General features: G+C 52.8%; 6 protein-coding genes across 6 annotated transcripts; 2 read left to right on the top strand and 4 right to left on the bottom strand.

Moving 5' to 3' along the window:
- Positions 1-19: 19 nt before the first annotated feature.
- On the top strand, positions 20-1,100 carry J3458_022032 (uncharacterized protein; the record flags this gene model as incomplete). Its single annotated transcript, XM_007814664.2, has 2 exons — positions 20-395; positions 448-1,100. The coding sequence occupies 2 exons, from the start codon at positions 20-22 to the stop codon at positions 1,098-1,100; spliced, it is 1,029 nt and encodes a 342-aa protein (XP_007812855.2).
- A 669-nt stretch (positions 1,101-1,769) lies between these two features.
- On the bottom strand, positions 1,770-2,308 carry J3458_022031 (uncharacterized protein; the record flags this gene model as incomplete). Its single annotated transcript, XM_007814665.2, has 2 exons — positions 1,770-2,221; positions 2,290-2,308. 2 exons carry the CDS (start codon positions 2,306-2,308, stop codon positions 1,770-1,772), a joined length of 471 nt encoding a protein of 156 aa, XP_007812856.2.
- A 274-nt stretch (positions 2,309-2,582) lies between these two features.
- Positions 2,583-5,399, bottom strand: J3458_022030 (uncharacterized protein; the record flags this gene model as incomplete). The annotated part of the gene is made up of 2 exons (XM_066122892.1): positions 2,583-4,600; positions 4,706-5,399. The coding sequence occupies 2 exons, from the start codon at positions 5,397-5,399 to the stop codon at positions 2,583-2,585; spliced, it is 2,712 nt and encodes a 903-aa protein (XP_065972113.1).
- A 1,983-nt stretch (positions 5,400-7,382) lies between these two features.
- Positions 7,383-7,772, top strand: J3458_022029 (uncharacterized protein; the record flags this gene model as incomplete). The annotated part of the gene is made up of 1 exon (XM_066122891.1): positions 7,383-7,772. One exon carries the CDS (start codon positions 7,383-7,385, stop codon positions 7,770-7,772), a length of 390 nt encoding a protein of 129 aa, XP_065972112.1.
- A 1,955-nt stretch (positions 7,773-9,727) lies between these two features.
- Positions 9,728-11,737, bottom strand: J3458_022028 (uncharacterized protein). The gene is made up of 2 exons (XM_007814666.2): positions 11,630-11,737; positions 9,728-11,567 (listed from the first exon to the last, which is right to left on the bottom strand). Exons 1-2 carry the CDS (start codon positions 11,698-11,700, stop codon positions 10,706-10,708), a joined length of 933 nt encoding a protein of 310 aa, XP_007812857.2. The 5' UTR covers positions 11,701-11,737; the 3' UTR covers positions 9,728-10,705.
- Positions 11,738-11,901: 164 nt separating this feature from the next.
- On the bottom strand, positions 11,902-14,642 carry J3458_022027 (uncharacterized protein). The gene is made up of 9 exons (XM_066122890.1): positions 14,153-14,642; positions 13,822-14,051; positions 13,613-13,634; positions 13,501-13,553; positions 13,258-13,440; positions 12,984-13,192; positions 12,572-12,922; positions 12,316-12,520; positions 11,902-12,262 (listed from the first exon to the last, which is right to left on the bottom strand). Exons 1-9 carry the CDS (start codon positions 14,349-14,351, stop codon positions 12,239-12,241), a joined length of 1,476 nt encoding a protein of 491 aa, XP_065972111.1. The 5' UTR covers positions 14,352-14,642; the 3' UTR covers positions 11,902-12,238.
- Between the last annotated feature and the right edge of the window lie 776 nt (positions 14,643-15,418).

The following is a 15,418-nucleotide window of genomic DNA, read 5'->3' as shown; positions in this document are numbered from 1 at the left end:
AGCGAGTTTATTAGGAACCATGGCTGAAAATGCGGTTCTGATGGGATCCCTTTTCGGTATCAACCCCGCCAAACTACCGAGCAAGATGTTGGTTACATTCGCCAGAGATATCCAAGACTTTGCGTTTGTTCGGCTGTGCAAGGGCCCCTACAATTACGACGACGTCACCATGTTGAAAGTTGCTCATCGCAGACTTCGTGTTCTTGTCGCCATTAGCGGATTTTTGACGGGCTCGAAAGACGTTGCAGAAACTTGGAAATTTCTCAAGAGCCAATCAGAACTATATGCCATCCGGTGGGAACATGCAGCTCTGACGAATCTTGGAAGCGCGCTCGAGACAGTCATCAACAGTACAGCTTGGGAAAGCGCTAAAAAAGAGATTGAATCCAAATCTAGTGAGTCATGAATTGAGATGCAGTAATACAGCAAATTCTAACGGCGTCGCAGTTTTCAAAACTCTCATGACGTCCGCCTGGCCGAAGCCGCTATTACGGATCAGCAAAATCGTGGACAATGCCTGGAGTGTGGGCATGGTTCGGGCAGAAAAAGCGGGCGCCATGCTTGCCGATGCTCTTATGCGGCACAAGTTTCAAGGCGAGCGGCCAGTGTCTTTGATCGGATATAGTCTTGGAGCTCGAGCCATATACGCTTGTCTAATGGTGTTGGCAGAGCGACGTCAGTTTGGCGTTGTAGATTCTGTCGTTATGATAGGGTCACCGTTTCCGGCCGAGAGTCGGGTATGGTTGACTATGAAGAGCGTTGTATCCGGTCGACTAGTTAACGTTTACTCTGAGAACGATTACATCCTTGGATTTTTGTACCGTACATGCAACCTCCAATTTGGCATCGCTGGTCTACAGGAAATTCAAGGGGCCGATGGCGTGGAAAACCACCGTGTAGAGGCGCTACCCCAAGGACACTCGAGTTACTCATCTCTGACTGATCATATACTCCAGAGTATTGGCTGGGAGGATTTTCATGTAGAGGTCATGGACAAGCAAAATCCACCCCGGGGTCGCCCAACCCGCTTCGCAGGGGCAGGTACCGGCGATAGATTCCAGTTGTGCTGTGGCGTTGCAGATTGCTTTTCTAAAGAATGATACCGGCTAAGAAGGTAATGCGTTTGGTTTGAGAGACTGTGATGATGCATCATGTCCACAACGGGATGTACATAATGACACAATATTTTAAAAGAGATGGCAGATGTCCTCTGTCAACGAGCAGCATAGCATAGAATCATGGGAGCAAACACTGCAGAGAGCGGCTAGATGCACATTCCATCCACGGGCAAAAGTAGAAGTGATGATTTGATTGATGCTCTAATAGTCAAGCACGCTCCCGCCATGGCTTCACCTCGAAAGTATCACCAGCTGAAAATGATCCATCCACGACGCAACATGAACCAAGTACAAAAACGTCAACAGAAACAGACGGCAATAAATCAGACTCGATGCAATGCCAGCTCCACGCGTGTATATCCCTTTTGCCTAAGTCCCTCGTCCCTTTTTTGCCATTGAAAAACCCGTCCTGTCAATCCTAGGTCAGGTATCAAAACACTCGTCTTGTATGTCCCTTTAGCGTATTCCTTCAGGCGACTTTTGAATAAAGTACAGCACAGTAAGGGTAGATTAATGTACACATTGTAATGTTTATTATATTCCCCCACTCGTGACATGAATCGATGGCACAGTGCCTCACCTCACGCACAAGCTGAAAACGTGAAGAAAAAAAAAAAAGAAGAGGGGTAAAAGGTTTCGAGCAAAAATTGCTCATGATGGAGGAGTAGTGCCCAGCATGCTGGGAACTTGTTTCCGCATAAAGGCCCTCGTGCCGCGCTGTTCCATCCTCGGGACGCCCTGAATGGCCCGGGGCTCGCGCATCAGCGTTCTGTCGAGACAAGACGGGATGCGTGAGATTACGGAGCGGTATTCGCCGGGGAAGTTGCCCTTTGGCAAGGGGACCGAGGCGGTGCGCCAGATGTGGTCGGATGTGTTGGTGAGGTAGGCGGGTGCCTTGCTGGAGGCTGTACGGGACGCGGCCGCGAGGCTGAATGCAGACACGGATGCGCCGTGGGATTGGCGAATGGTGGAAAGTCGTGAGAGGCCGGAGGAGAGGCCGGGGCGGCCGCGGGCCTTCTTGGCCATGAGGATCTCGTCGAAGAGCCGTATAGAGGGGTCGGTTGCTGCGGTGGTTTCGCGGCTGTGAATGAATTCGTTAAAGGCTGAGAGTGTGTGTCAGTGGTCATGTTGTTGGGTGAATGAAGAAAGGAAAACTAGAGGTTTATGTTACCTTGCGTGTCGCGCATCATGGTGGCGTACTCTTGTTGATCGTACGGCAGGCTCCTTATGAATCCATCCATGTCAAAGGCGTATATTTGCCCGTTGGCCTTTTGCTGCTTGTTTGGACGGCCGAGGTGTTTGCGGTAGGTGTACAACAAGCTGGCTAGGCATCGTACAAATGCCGCTCTTACTCGATCTGGGTGGAAGGCTTCCGGACAGACAAGTGACACTTGTCCCAAGCATCGGCCGTGGGCTACAGTTTTGCAGGAAGTGCATTCGTAGAAGCCATCACCCTCTGATTTGTCATCGCAAATGGTGCAAGATGAGGAAGAATCTTTGGTGTTGAGACTGAAGCAATGACCCTCGACCCAGACAGTTGTCTCGGTGTTTCGCACCGGTTGGATTTGCATGCAGGGCATGATGGTGGAAGCGGCAAGGGTAGACTGGGCGTAGGCAGACGGCGCGTACCCTCCTCCAAATGATGATTCTGAAACAACAGAGAAGCCTGAAATGGAGGCATTGGGCTGATGACCGTTGAGCAGCGGCAGGACTCGGTTTGTGCATGGGCTGGAACTTATCCAATCCGAAAGATGAGCTTCGACGGCCCCTTTCTTCTCCAAAGTGCCCGGACCTCTTCTCTCGCAGAGTAGCGGTCAGGGCAAAGCCAGAGTCGCTGCGAGAGATGGGAGTAGTCGGCATGGGAGGGAAATTGGCAGACGCAGGAGATACGGAGGACTGTGGGCTTGTCTTGGACGATTTGCTCGTACTTGGTCGATGGTCAAGCTTTCCGGTGTCGACTGACGAAACGGTAAACGCATTGAATACTGGCGGGTGGACTTCTTCGGGAGGTGTCCGGTCTGCAAAGCTTGACGAATTCTGTGACACCCACTTGCCCAAGGTCGTTGGTTCCGCCGTGGATGTAAAAACTGAGCCATTCTCTGAAGAGAAGGAGTCGTAGGGGAAGGATTCAATAGCGTACGGCGGAGGTCCGGTAGCGACACCGTATCGAAGAGAGTGAGGAGCGGCAACCTGCAGGAGAGACATCAACTTTCGTCGATGTTGTCTGGGTAGGCGGTGAGGCTGAGAGGTGGCGTCAATCGTGTCTCTGTCCAGGTCAACCAGAACATAGTCGTCATCTGGCAGGTCGATCCGTTCATACCGACGTTCAACGCCAACAATATAGGGGCAGGGGGCTTCGAGAGCGGAGATGAGTCTAGCTGGAAGGACGGGGATGAAGATGCTAGCCCACTGGAGAGGATAAAGGAGGTTCACTAGAGCATGGCAAGCCAGATGCAACATGCTCGTGTGGGAAGATAGAAAGATGATACGAGATTCGGACATGGCGTACTCGAACAATGCAACGACATTTTCGAGAGAAAGACATCGAAACAGCGCATATAGATCAATGGTCCGGGAGCCAGGGAGCTCGTTGGCTCCCTCTTTTCGTGCGTAGAGCCGCAGTTCTCTGACGCCAAGCTCCACTTGCGTTTTCGATCCCAAGGGACTGAAAGCTTCCGTACAAAGGTTAACCACATAACGCTCCAAGGGCTGCCAACGTCCGACTTTGGGGGAGCTGGGGGGCACTCGAAGAACACCCCCATCGGTCATGGGAACAACGATTGACCTAAGCCACTCCTTCCAGAAGCCCATACAGGCCACATCCCTACCAAGAACACCGTATGCTCGAGGAATCCACAGACCGCTCTCGCCCGCCGTAAGCCCTTCGATTTTTGAGGCCGCCCCGTGCCGTAGCGGCCGTAGCATATCCGTCATGAGAGCAATCTTTTCCTCAACCGTGCTTATCTCATCTTCCAGTCTGTCCCGGGCCGGTGATCCAGAGGGTATCGTGGGGAGCTTTGAAAGGAGCTGCGAGAGGTGTGATCGTTCACCCGCCAATCGAACCCCCAAGCTTGCGGCCAACTCTCTCTCCTCGTTGGACATGTGATTCTGCCGCCACTGCTCACATCTTGTTTCCACTTCCTCTGCTCTCTCTGCTGTCAGTGCTGTCCATATAATAACGGTTATGCCGTAAAGCTTGGAATTATCTTCTCCTGTCATTGTAAAGCCGTGCCATGTGGAACGAGGCCGATCATCAGAGGATACAATTTGGATATCATTGGGAAAGGCGAACATGGGTACGTAGTCCGGGAATTTTCCACGTTTGGCAAGTTCCTCTTTGGCGTTCTTTGGTGGGTATCGATCTAACAAAACGGGTTCGAATCGCCGCTTCAATGGGTGCATATCAGGATCGGTATTCAGTGGCTCTGGCTGAGGGATTACGGAGTTGTAGTTGCTCAGTCGTTTTGTGGTGCGAACCGACGCTGGAGCAAGAAGAGTTAGCTGGAAACCCGCAGGATAATCGCGGGTTATAACAGAGTCCCAAACGTTAAACACAAACGGTCGCGTGGGAGAATTAGCTCTCTTACCAGCTCTGCTAGAAGCACCTTGTCTAACAACAGTAGGTCCCTTGCGCACGCTATTCATCTCCCTAAAACTGATCTTGCGTCGAATACTGCCTTTGAGACTCCTCAGCGGGCTCATCCTGCCGCTTGGAAGACCTTCATCCGCGCGAATCCTCTCGGCTCGCGGGTTTACCATTGGCGGACGTGATTGCAACTTGGCTCCCGCAGTAAAGGAAAGGTCCTCGAGGAAGGTTTCTCTCTCGGCGGCAAATTTTAGAAGCGCCTTGTCGAAATCGAAGTCGGGCATGCCCATAAGCCCAGGGCCCGGGGTTGGGCCTTGGATCAGAACCTCGGGAGAAGTTCCATTCGTAGCAGCGGCATTCCCATTGAGAGCTGTAGGCTTGGCAGGTTTTATGGTAGCACTGCTCCTGTTACTGCGAGTGTTGCCATCGAGCTCATCGAGGGTGCTGGCTATCGAGTACCGACCGTCGACTGAGATTTTGGAAAGGCGGCTGGCAGAATTTTGGCGCGAATGACGGGCAGCGGTCTGTTTGTACCCATTCGTGGTGGTGTTGTCAGGCTCTCCATCTTCTGCAATGGTTGACTCGACCGGAAGACTCTTGGTGAGAGTGTTGGTGGCAACAGGGTCGTCATACGATACTGACTCTACACCAGCAATCCAGAAGTAATCTGCCAGGGGGGTTGAAGAGCTGTCCATGACATCTAGATATCGACTCTGCCCGGTAGTCGAGCAAAGACCCACGGCAACTTTTTCTTTTCCTTTTCTGCAACAAAAAATTGTGCTGCTGGGCGGACGTGCCGCCGATAAACCGAAGGCTCAGGCTCTCTCCTCAGGTGCAATGCAGGTTCGAGAGGTATTTGCCGGCCTGGTTCGCGAGGCGCTGGAGCAAATAATGAATCTGGAACATGGGTTAGAGTGATATGGTCCTGTGGACGAGAGGTGGCTGACCGTGTTGCACCATTTGGCAAGGACAAGGGTAAGAGAAGAAGGGGGGGTCAATGTGTGCTCGAATGGCCGAATATTCAAGAAGCAATTAAAAACGTGGAGGCCATAGACGCAAAGACCAAAACGCGCGGAGCCAACGTGGAAATGCACGTACCAGCCGCAGCCCAATTGCTCAGAAAGTCCGTGAAGCGTGCCTCCAAAATTTCTTCGTCAACCCTCGTCAGAGCAGATTCACTCGATAGGTTCGGTTGGTGATTCGCCGCGTTGCGTGGCACCGCACAGGAACAAAATGACGCTGGCGATGGGTGATGGGCGACGGGCCGGGCAAGATGAGAAGCTAAATGGTATTTAAGAACAGAGTAGGATATTAATATGGAGTCGTCTCGTCTCGGCCCAGGTGGATAGGGGGTCCCCAAAGACTTGAAGGACCAAAAACCCAAGGACCCTCTTTGCGATCGTCCAGTGCCGGTGCCGAAGATTGCAACAGCGCAAAGCAATGCCCACGGACTTGGTGATGGAAAAGAGACAAACCAGACGTAAAGCGGAGCGAGGAAAACACACACAGAGCCCACAACTCGACAAACCGTAAAGGTGATGCCGATGCCGATGCCGATGCCTGTCCGACACGTGTTCAGCAGTCGGGGAGATCTAGATGGGGAAAAAAATGTTGACAGTCAACGGTCGACGATTGTCTGACCGTGACTGACGTATGTATAATATTTCCCAGCAAACTCAAATGCCCTCCAGCAATTGCCCTGATGGCATAAACCACAAACGCACGGGCGCAACACACGACGGCAGCACGGCAGCGATACGAGAAAAGGGGGGGTAACCGAAAAGCCAACAAAAATGGAAAATGAAAGATGACGGCAAACTTATAACAGCAGAGCTCGCGTCGTCACAGTGCCAGAAAGATGGAAAAGGATGGTCTGGTGATGGCAACTTTGGCCCGAGTTGGGAGGACAGGAGACGACGACGACGACGACGACGACAACGACATGGACAACAACAGCCGGCCTTTTTGCCCTCTACCGTTTTCTAGGTACCGACCGGGAATGGCCAAGCGTGGCAGCAGCATGGCAAACTCCATCACAATCTACGGCGTCTGGCATGGTTGCGCAATGCTCAACGGAGTGCTGCGATCGCTACCTCGTCGCTCGTCTTGCTCCGATACAGGCGTCGCGTTGCGTGGTGTTTCAAACTGCGAGGTTCGAAATGTTACCAGGGCAGCTGAACAGGTCGTGGGCCGCCCAATAGCAGCGGCACATTCCAACATTCCAACATCGTCCAGTCTCTTCGGCCCATATCAATATTGCAATGCTACTCGGTACAATATCATACAATACGGAGCTCAAAGACGACGCGGTCCTCACGACTGGCCTCTGCCCCATGTCTCCGCCCCATGTCTCTGCCCCATGTCTGGCCCCTGAAGCCAGCTCCGTGGTGCGCTTTCCGAGGCTCCTGCTCCGTACCGTCTCTTCTAGTCCAAAATACCGCTTCGACAGAAAGCCATGAAAATGCTCCGCCAAGACCACTAGGAACCCGTCGAATCCTGGTGTCCCGCCCACCGCCGCATCCCACCAAGGCTCTCAAGAGGCGCAGATGGGGGGCTGTTTAGTCGGTTCACCAGGCAGACACCTTGCCTCAGTCTTTCGACGTATATGTTGCGCCCGTCTTCCTCATCGAGAGCCGAAAGCAGAGAGCGGGTGAAGGGTGGAGGGTGAGAGACCCCAAATGCAGACCAATCTTGGAAGCCACAGAATCCACCCGTCACTGCTAGCAACCCAAAGCCAAAGAGCTAGAGGCCAGATGGCCGAGGTGCTGGCATGGACTAACCAACTATTACGGAGGTATAAATACGTACGTACGGAGTACTGCCTAGGGCTTTTGCGGTCCTACCGCCGCCATTCGTCCAAAGAGGAGAAAGGCAAATTCATGGGGCACCGCCACTCAACGCCAAGCTACCAGCCCTTGTCGAGATGGTCCCTTGTTGGTAGCGCATTCGGGTGGGGAGAGAGGGAGGTTGTTGGCCTTGGTCTCCGTACATGCCATGCGCCCGTCTCGTGGCCTGGCCAAGACGTCATTGGCAAGTTACTAGTACTACTACTGTCGTTGGTGAATTAAAATTCACAATATACTCTGTATCACGGGAGTACTCCGCAACATCCGGCCTTATGAGTCTGTCGGTCACTCAGTCGCCACGATATCGCATTCATTGACCAGTTTCACAATCACAAACATCACGTAGGGAGACGGCAAACAATTTTGCCCAAGGCAGCATGGCTTGTGAGACTGTCTTCACCAGGGTGGTTTCCATGCATTTGCCGCTCGCGCGCCGCTCATGTGTCCGAAAGAATGCTCCAATATGGAGTACGGAGCACGGAGTATGACGGGATGCAACATATAGCACAGTATTATTACTGAACTCCTGTGGGAAAGGCACCGTCACATCTGTCCTCCATTTGCCCGGCTTGTGATTGATACACTACGTACGGAGTAGAGAAAAGGCAAGCGATCAATCGACAGGGGCGCCTAAACTTCACAATCACGTTCCAATGCGAAATACCTTCTTTTCAACACACTCACAACGCCCATGTTGGTTGGGGAAGGTTCAAATCCTGGGACCATCCGTTGCTACCCTCAACTGCTCCCGTATACATACATTGTGATTTGATTGTACGGCTCACATGCATACGGGGACAAACAGGCGCATGCAGTAGAACAAAAGGCCTTGCTACTACCCGCGTCGTATTTTGACATATACCCCTGTCGTTGGGTATCTTGGTCTTTCAGACAGAGCACTGGGGCGGGCCATCTGCTGCATCGATCAGGGGCATGCAGAACGAAATCAACTCATCGTACTCATCTTCTTGTACAATGACAACAAAGTGCAAAAAACGGCTGGCAGATCGATGTGGTCCCGACAGCGAGAATATGGCCCGACCACAGGTTATTAGACTCAGGCCCAAGAATGCAGGAGCAAGCTCATTCATAGCTTACCAAAACATTGAAGCTCACATCTTTCGTTCCTTTCGCTGAAGCCTTGAGCATGCCACCGGCGCTACTGCAAGGTTTTCCGGCCTGCATTTTCACCAGAAGTCCAAACAACGACGGGGCGCCACCTGCAAGGGGTCGAGCCGGGGTCCTAACTTCCGGTACATCGCACAAAATCCTGGCGATCTCGTCTGACGCGACAGATTCGCTTGCAAAGACAAATATGAGCCATTGGCGATGAGCGTCATATTCGTCCGATGCATTTGCTGCATGTCTGCGGAGTATGTACATGAGCCCTATCGAGTGTGGCCTTGGGCCAACAGAGCACGTCGTCACTCTCTCTCCAGGTGATTTTGTGGCCACGTCAGTCTCGACTCTCTTCTCTGTAGGAAGTCTCCAGCTACGGAGTACCAGCTCAGACGTTTGGCCGAGGCAGGAGCTGAGGGAGAGACAAAAGGCTAAAACAAACAAATCGCCAGGACGAATCAAGCGGTATATAATGCCCTTTCCATTCTAGCCGTCCTACCATCCCTCCCCCAGGAAACCCATTTCCGCCATGACAGCATGGCTCAAGCCACGGTGGTAACCATATGGTGGTTCCAATGGAGAACCTAGCTTGTCATAGCGCTCTTCGAGCTAAACTGTTAGTATTGAACGACCGGGAACTGGTACAGCTGAGCCACGCGATGGTGACGCACGATTTGCAACTCGCCGTTCACAAAGAACTGTTTTAGCATCTTGCCCCAAGTTCTAGGTTCGATCCCAATATTTTGACAAGTTGGCCGTGGCCATCAAACGTACGGGCGACTTTCAGCTCTGCACTGGCGACCGATCACATGCCACGTTGGGACTATCGTGGGAGGCAAAAAGTATTGAACCAGATCAGGTACCTGGCTATCGCGCCCAATATTATAACATACTATGGTATTTTAGTGTGTACTCCTTGGTGGGCAATTGTATTCTGCCGCAGACTGTATATCTCCAAGTATCTCAAGGTTGTATATTTCGTACAACCCTGCTGGGACTTGTTGTTGCATATTCGTACACCCTTATTGATAAGGCACACTGACACGAACCAACCAGAGCTCTTACAATAATGAACTATTTCCCAACCTGGCCTGACTGATCCCAACTCCATTCTTTGACTCAGACACTGCTGTGACCAAAAGGGGTGGCACAAGAAGCCACCTCAGGCCCATCCAGGAAACCGGTCAATGTGAGGCATGTTTCATGATTTCTATTTTGTTCACTTGCTTTTTAGGCACAGGGTCAAGACATGCCTGATGCATGTCTGGCATGACTACTCCGTAGGACTGTTGAATACACGCATACGGAAAAAAAAAAAGCAACCAGACTCTTTTGAACTTGGGGTTGACCGGCGCCCAGATTTGCTTCTTTGCGGTTCAGGCTTCAGGTCGAAATACCATCCATCTCCTGGCAAAGTACCATGTACAGCGCAGCGAGAACGCATGATCGAGTGTTTTTGTTTTCCTCTGCCTCCTATTACTCCCCTGCCCCGTACCTCCTTTCTTTCTTCACCCTTTCCTTCATAATCGCCATGTTTTAAGTACCTAGGGGTGCACGTGCACGCATGCCGCTCCTCTCGTGACAATGTATCGTGATGAAAGCTTGGCACACGTACCTTGTTTTGCACGGGCATCACCAAACAACCGCACAGACTGACGGGCGTCTAGAATCAAAGTCCCCGCGAATCTTGACATTTTCGGCATGTGTTCTAGATTTGCCGTAGCCCCGTGTCGGAAGATGCCGACATCACGAGAATGCCTGTAGGAGTGACTATCCCCGTTGAGCTCGTTTCGATGCCGGGCCACGTTTCCTCTTTATAACGCTCTTCCCGAATGTCCAACGTCGTGCTTCATTAGATCAAAGGACCTGATGACGACGGCCGGAATTGATGCCCTCCAGAATCAAATCACAAAGCCCGTCCTTGCAGTTCCTTGCGTCAGGTCCTGGACCGCCAGGCACAAAGCACATGCCGGAAACACCATCGCTCCAGAGCACCCAAAACTCCATGATTGATGCATACTTTCCTTTTACACCCGTCACCCAACCCTCGTTCCCAGCTTCCCCGTCGACAAAAACCCCCTGTTCCCCATCTCACCCCTCCAGCCGATGCCCAAAACACCAAAAACCACCCTCCCATCCGCATCGCCATCCGCACGGCTCTCTTCCTCCCGCTCCTCCTCCTCCACCACAAAACACACCTGTTCCACCTCCCCCGGGTGCAAGACCGGCTTCTCCCCCTCGGCCCAGTTACACCCCTCGCACCGCAGGCCTCGCTCCGCCTCCATGCCCACCTTGTCCAGCTGCATCACGTCCTGGCTGCAATTCTCCAGCTGCGCCTCCAGCACCCACCTCTTCCTGCCGCCCTCGTCCCCCAGCAGCCCTACCTTTGTGCGCACAATCAGGCTGGCCTTGCATATGAACTGGTACAGCTTGCGGAACGTCCTCGTGCGCCCGCTCGTCTCGCTGGCCTCGTAGTAGCTCACCGTCACGGCGAGCACGTGGTTCCCCTCCTCCTTGAGGTCAAACGACACCACCCTCTGCAGGGTCTCGCCCGCGGCCAGGTCCGCCGGCGCGCCGCTCGCCAGGGGCAGCTTGTGCGCGGGCCCGGGGCCGGGCGTCTTCATCTCGGCGTCGATGCGCACGTCGCGGATGCGCTTGCCCGGCGATGACGACGACGAGGCCGTCACGAGGTCGTTGTTCGCGCAGAGCGTGCAGCTAAACGTCTCGCCGACGTAGGCCGACCCAAACGACACGGGGAGGTTGAGGATCGGGCTGAGCAGAAACGGGGCCGGGTTGGTGGACGACGTTTTGTAGGACAGGCTGGACGGGAGGAAGGCCTCCTTGGTAGCTGGGAGGGGTGAGCTCGGGTACTGCGGTACGAGGGCCGGTCGTGACAGTCTAGATGCGTTTTAGCGGTTGGGGCCGGCGGGGATCGAAAAAGGAAGGCGGAAGGGCCGTACCGGAGGACTTTGACGGAGACGGAGTGCGGCTCCTTGACGGGGTCGTGGGATGGGTATCGCTGGTGGCTCATTGTGCTCGATTGGTGCTAGCGATGACTTCGGTCGTCGTGGTGGTGGTGAAGGAAGTTGGTGAAGCTTGAAGGAAGCTTGATGGTGGGACACCTGCTTATCGATAGGAACGGAGGCGGCTGGCGACGGCATTTTTGCATATTTTGGGAAGATTGTATGTGATTCGCAAACTTTCCATTTGTTATGCACGAGTATATAGATTTCTTGTTCATTCAAATAGCTACTACAGTTTCTCGCTTCACCTCGCCTCGCTAGGGGCTGCCATTGATGCACGTGCAGCGCGCCTGTACGTGTCTACGTCGTCTACATCTGTCCACAGGGCGGTCAATATGTAGTAGCACGTTGCGCTCACATTTGTCAAATTAACTACCTCTTCGTCTTCTCAAAGCCTCCAATTGTCCAGCACGATGCCACAGTCAGAAAGAACTACCAGTAGCCAGATCAGCAATTCTGAACGGGTTCACAAATTCCTCCAAAAAAATACGAGTGCTTTCCCTATCAGTAACAAGTTTATCCATACACTACATCGTTGGAATGTTTTTATAGCCCTGGTGGAGGGGGAACCTAGGGATCGTTAACGGGCGGTGCCTTTTGTCATCAACGTGTGCACGACTTACAGCACTGTAGCTGCCACCTGGCGGCGATGCTGATGGCGGCGGAGGAGGAGGAGCAGCACTGGGTGGCGGTGGAGGAGGAGCTGCTTCGCTCGGCGGCGGGGGAGGTGGTGATGCTGATGTTGTAGCTACGGCTTGACCTGGAGCACTGGCTGCTTGGGCTTGGGTTGCTTGAGCTCCGTAGTATTGTTGGTACAGGGCAACATAGCTATGATGGTTAATCTGTGACCTCCCAATTTCTTGAGTCATGGAAACTTACTTGGCGTAGCCGCCATACGCAGCATATGGATCAGCACCGCCGTAGTACTGAGCGTATTGAGCGGCATAGTCGGCCGCATTCGTTGCCGGGCTGTTGGCACCGTGAGCTGGACTGTTGGTCGAGGCATTCTGGTCCTGACCATATCGGTCCTGACCATATCCCCCATACGATTGGTTGCTTCGGTCGTGATGACGGTCGTTTCCTCCTCGGTACCGGTCCCCTCCATGCTGGCCACCTCGGTCATTATAACGGGGCGGTCGAGACTTGAACTCCTCATATTGCTCCTTGACATTGGCAACCAGGTCTTCGCAAAGTTCCTTGGCTTTTTCAACCATGCTGGCATCGGGGCCACTGTGGATGGTTAGCAACAACATACATTACATCTCTTGATAAGAAAGTAGCCTGGACATACGCAACGTGCAAGTACATGTCTTCGTCGCTCTCTTGATTGGTAGCACCCTCGAGGTAGCCAGACCCACGGCCTTTGATCTGCACACGGCACCCAGTTTCCTGTTGGATGTGCTTCACATATGACCCGCCGTGGCCAACGATTTGCGCTCGCAAGTTGAACCCCGGAATCGGCTCGAGATCGATAGGGATTCTCTCTTCGGGCCATTTCCGCTGTATAAGGGTTAGTGATCAAAAGTAAACCATCACTGCGGTAGGGTTATTGGCACAATGCTTACCCTTCCTCCATGCTCACGCTCCCGTTCACGCTCAGGTTCCGGCTGCTCCTGGTCTCGTCGGCGGAATCGTCGTTCATCAACCAGTTGCGGCAGTTCTTGCTTGATGAGTTCGTTGATCTTGGCAACAGCTGCCTCGAGGCCTGATTTGGTAGTGCTGGTAATGTGAAGGTAGAGCGGTGGATTCTACATATACATGTTGGCGGACGCGCCACTATGACACCATTTGCGATTACAAAAACTTACAGCAGCGGTGGCCATGGCCTTATTAGGGTAGTAATTGCCCCGGGTAGTGATATCTTGTAAAGGTCAACCTATGTCCAACGGAAAGCAAGTTTAAGTGAGAGGCGATTCGTACCAGCTCCGGTTTCTTCACCAATCTATAATCAAGCGGGAGTCAGTAGAAGAAATGACGAGGGGGTTGCTGGCGAGCTATCATGCCAGGTGTAAGCAGGATATCCCTAATGCAAATTGGCGTCCCAGGTGAATGGGGATTGGCCAGCAATTGGTGAATCTGAAAAAAATAAAAAATAAAAATCCTGTGGAAAGAATCAAGTAGATATTTACCTTTTTCTGTGTAGAACTCTTGGTGACTAAGTAGCGATTTCGCAGGTCATTGACCTCGATGTCTTGTATGTAGTCGCCATCAGAGGTGTACATTTCCTTGCTGACAGAATGTGGCTTTGCTTGTCCCGACTGCCCATCTTTAGCATCGGCGGACTGGATTGGCGGTACGTCGACATGTTGAATGCCCTTTCGAGCTTGGAGCGAGGCATTGATTCGAGCGGCGGCAGCAGCTGCAAAGGTCATTAGCACCCGGTGTGATTCCAGGAAAGGCTGTGGGCTATTCGCGATTTTTCAAGCTTAAAGCCTAAAAGTTGAGGGGGTTGTAACATACCGGCTGCTGCTGCTGCATCAAGTGGTGACCCTTTCGCGTCCGACGAACCATCATGGCCGAGGGGACTGCGATCTCTGCCTTCGGGGCGGCGGGTTGGTGGAGAGCGCGAGCGGCGATCGAATCTCGAGGCCCTCTTTGGCTCGGGTTCTGTTTGGTCGAACCGTGACCTCTTGACTGTTCGCCGTTCGGAATCCTCCATGGTGGAAATGGCGCGAGAGGTCGAGAATGAAGGACGTCGAACAAGGCGCTCAAAAGTTGATTGGTAAATGGACCGTCTTTTCACACACAGAGCGCGGACGTATGTATGCGAATCAGGACAACACTTCGGTCGGAGCTGGTTGGCCCTTGATGCAAAATAAGATACTCGCGTGGTCGTCACTTGGACTGTGGCAAAGTCAGATGCGTGCACAAGTCGGGCGCAAACCAACTTGCAGGTTGGTCGCGATGGCTGAGGTTGAGTCGCTGCTCTCGGCGCGGCAGAAAATTGTACATGGACCGACTTTAACGAGACAAGATTGGCGGCGGCGGCGGCGCCTGAACGTGGTACTTACCTAAGGCGGTAGGGCAGACACCTGTTATTGACGGCACAATTTGGTGCCAGGGCTGTGCAGATTGTGTACAGTGGGTTGGTTGTAGGTGGCGCAGTGCATGTTCGGGGGCAGAGTCAAGAGTGTACCAAGTACTCCGTACCAAGGAGACATTTGGCCAAATCATTGGTTCATATTCCGTTTAATCCATGTTTTGAGGTAAACAATACGGAGTACCAAAACACACCTCTACACTCAATTTCGGGATCCTGGGGAACATTGGAGCCGCAGCCGATTGGTGTCGTGTTAGAACAAGTCTTGCCGCGGAACGGTTTGGCGTCATGTAATTCATGTTCCGCCCGTGAATGTTGAGAAACACGATTGGCCCCATCAGCTGTACGGGCTTTTTGTCTAGAACACAGCAGCTGTCCGCTCAATCCCATCTCCAGGCCGAGTCAGCTTTTTGAAGTCGTAGGGAGCGTAGGCCTTCAGTAACAGTCGGCCTCTCTTTGATTCCAGATGCATTTGCAGCGAAGATGTCTGGCTACTGCGAGATATGCTGTAATATACTTCAGTATAGTATTTGTGTATTCTTCTCAACAGGCAAATAAGTATTACTTGGTAGACTGTAATCAGTTCCACCGGATGCATGTTCCCCAGGTTGTGGAGGTGTGCCAGCCTGTTTTTTTTTTTTTGCACTGTGCGTCCGCCAATCAGCTTCCCCATGCTCCAGTCACTC

Source organism: Metarhizium acridum (assembly GCF_019434415.1).
Source record: "Metarhizium acridum strain ARSEF 324 chromosome Unknown scaffold_587, whole genome shotgun sequence".
In the NCBI taxonomy this organism is placed as follows: Eukaryota; Fungi; Ascomycota; class Sordariomycetes; order Hypocreales; family Clavicipitaceae; genus Metarhizium; species Metarhizium acridum.
The sequence above is the reverse complement of the archived record's forward strand: the minus strand, read 5'-3'. Positions and strand labels throughout refer to the sequence as shown.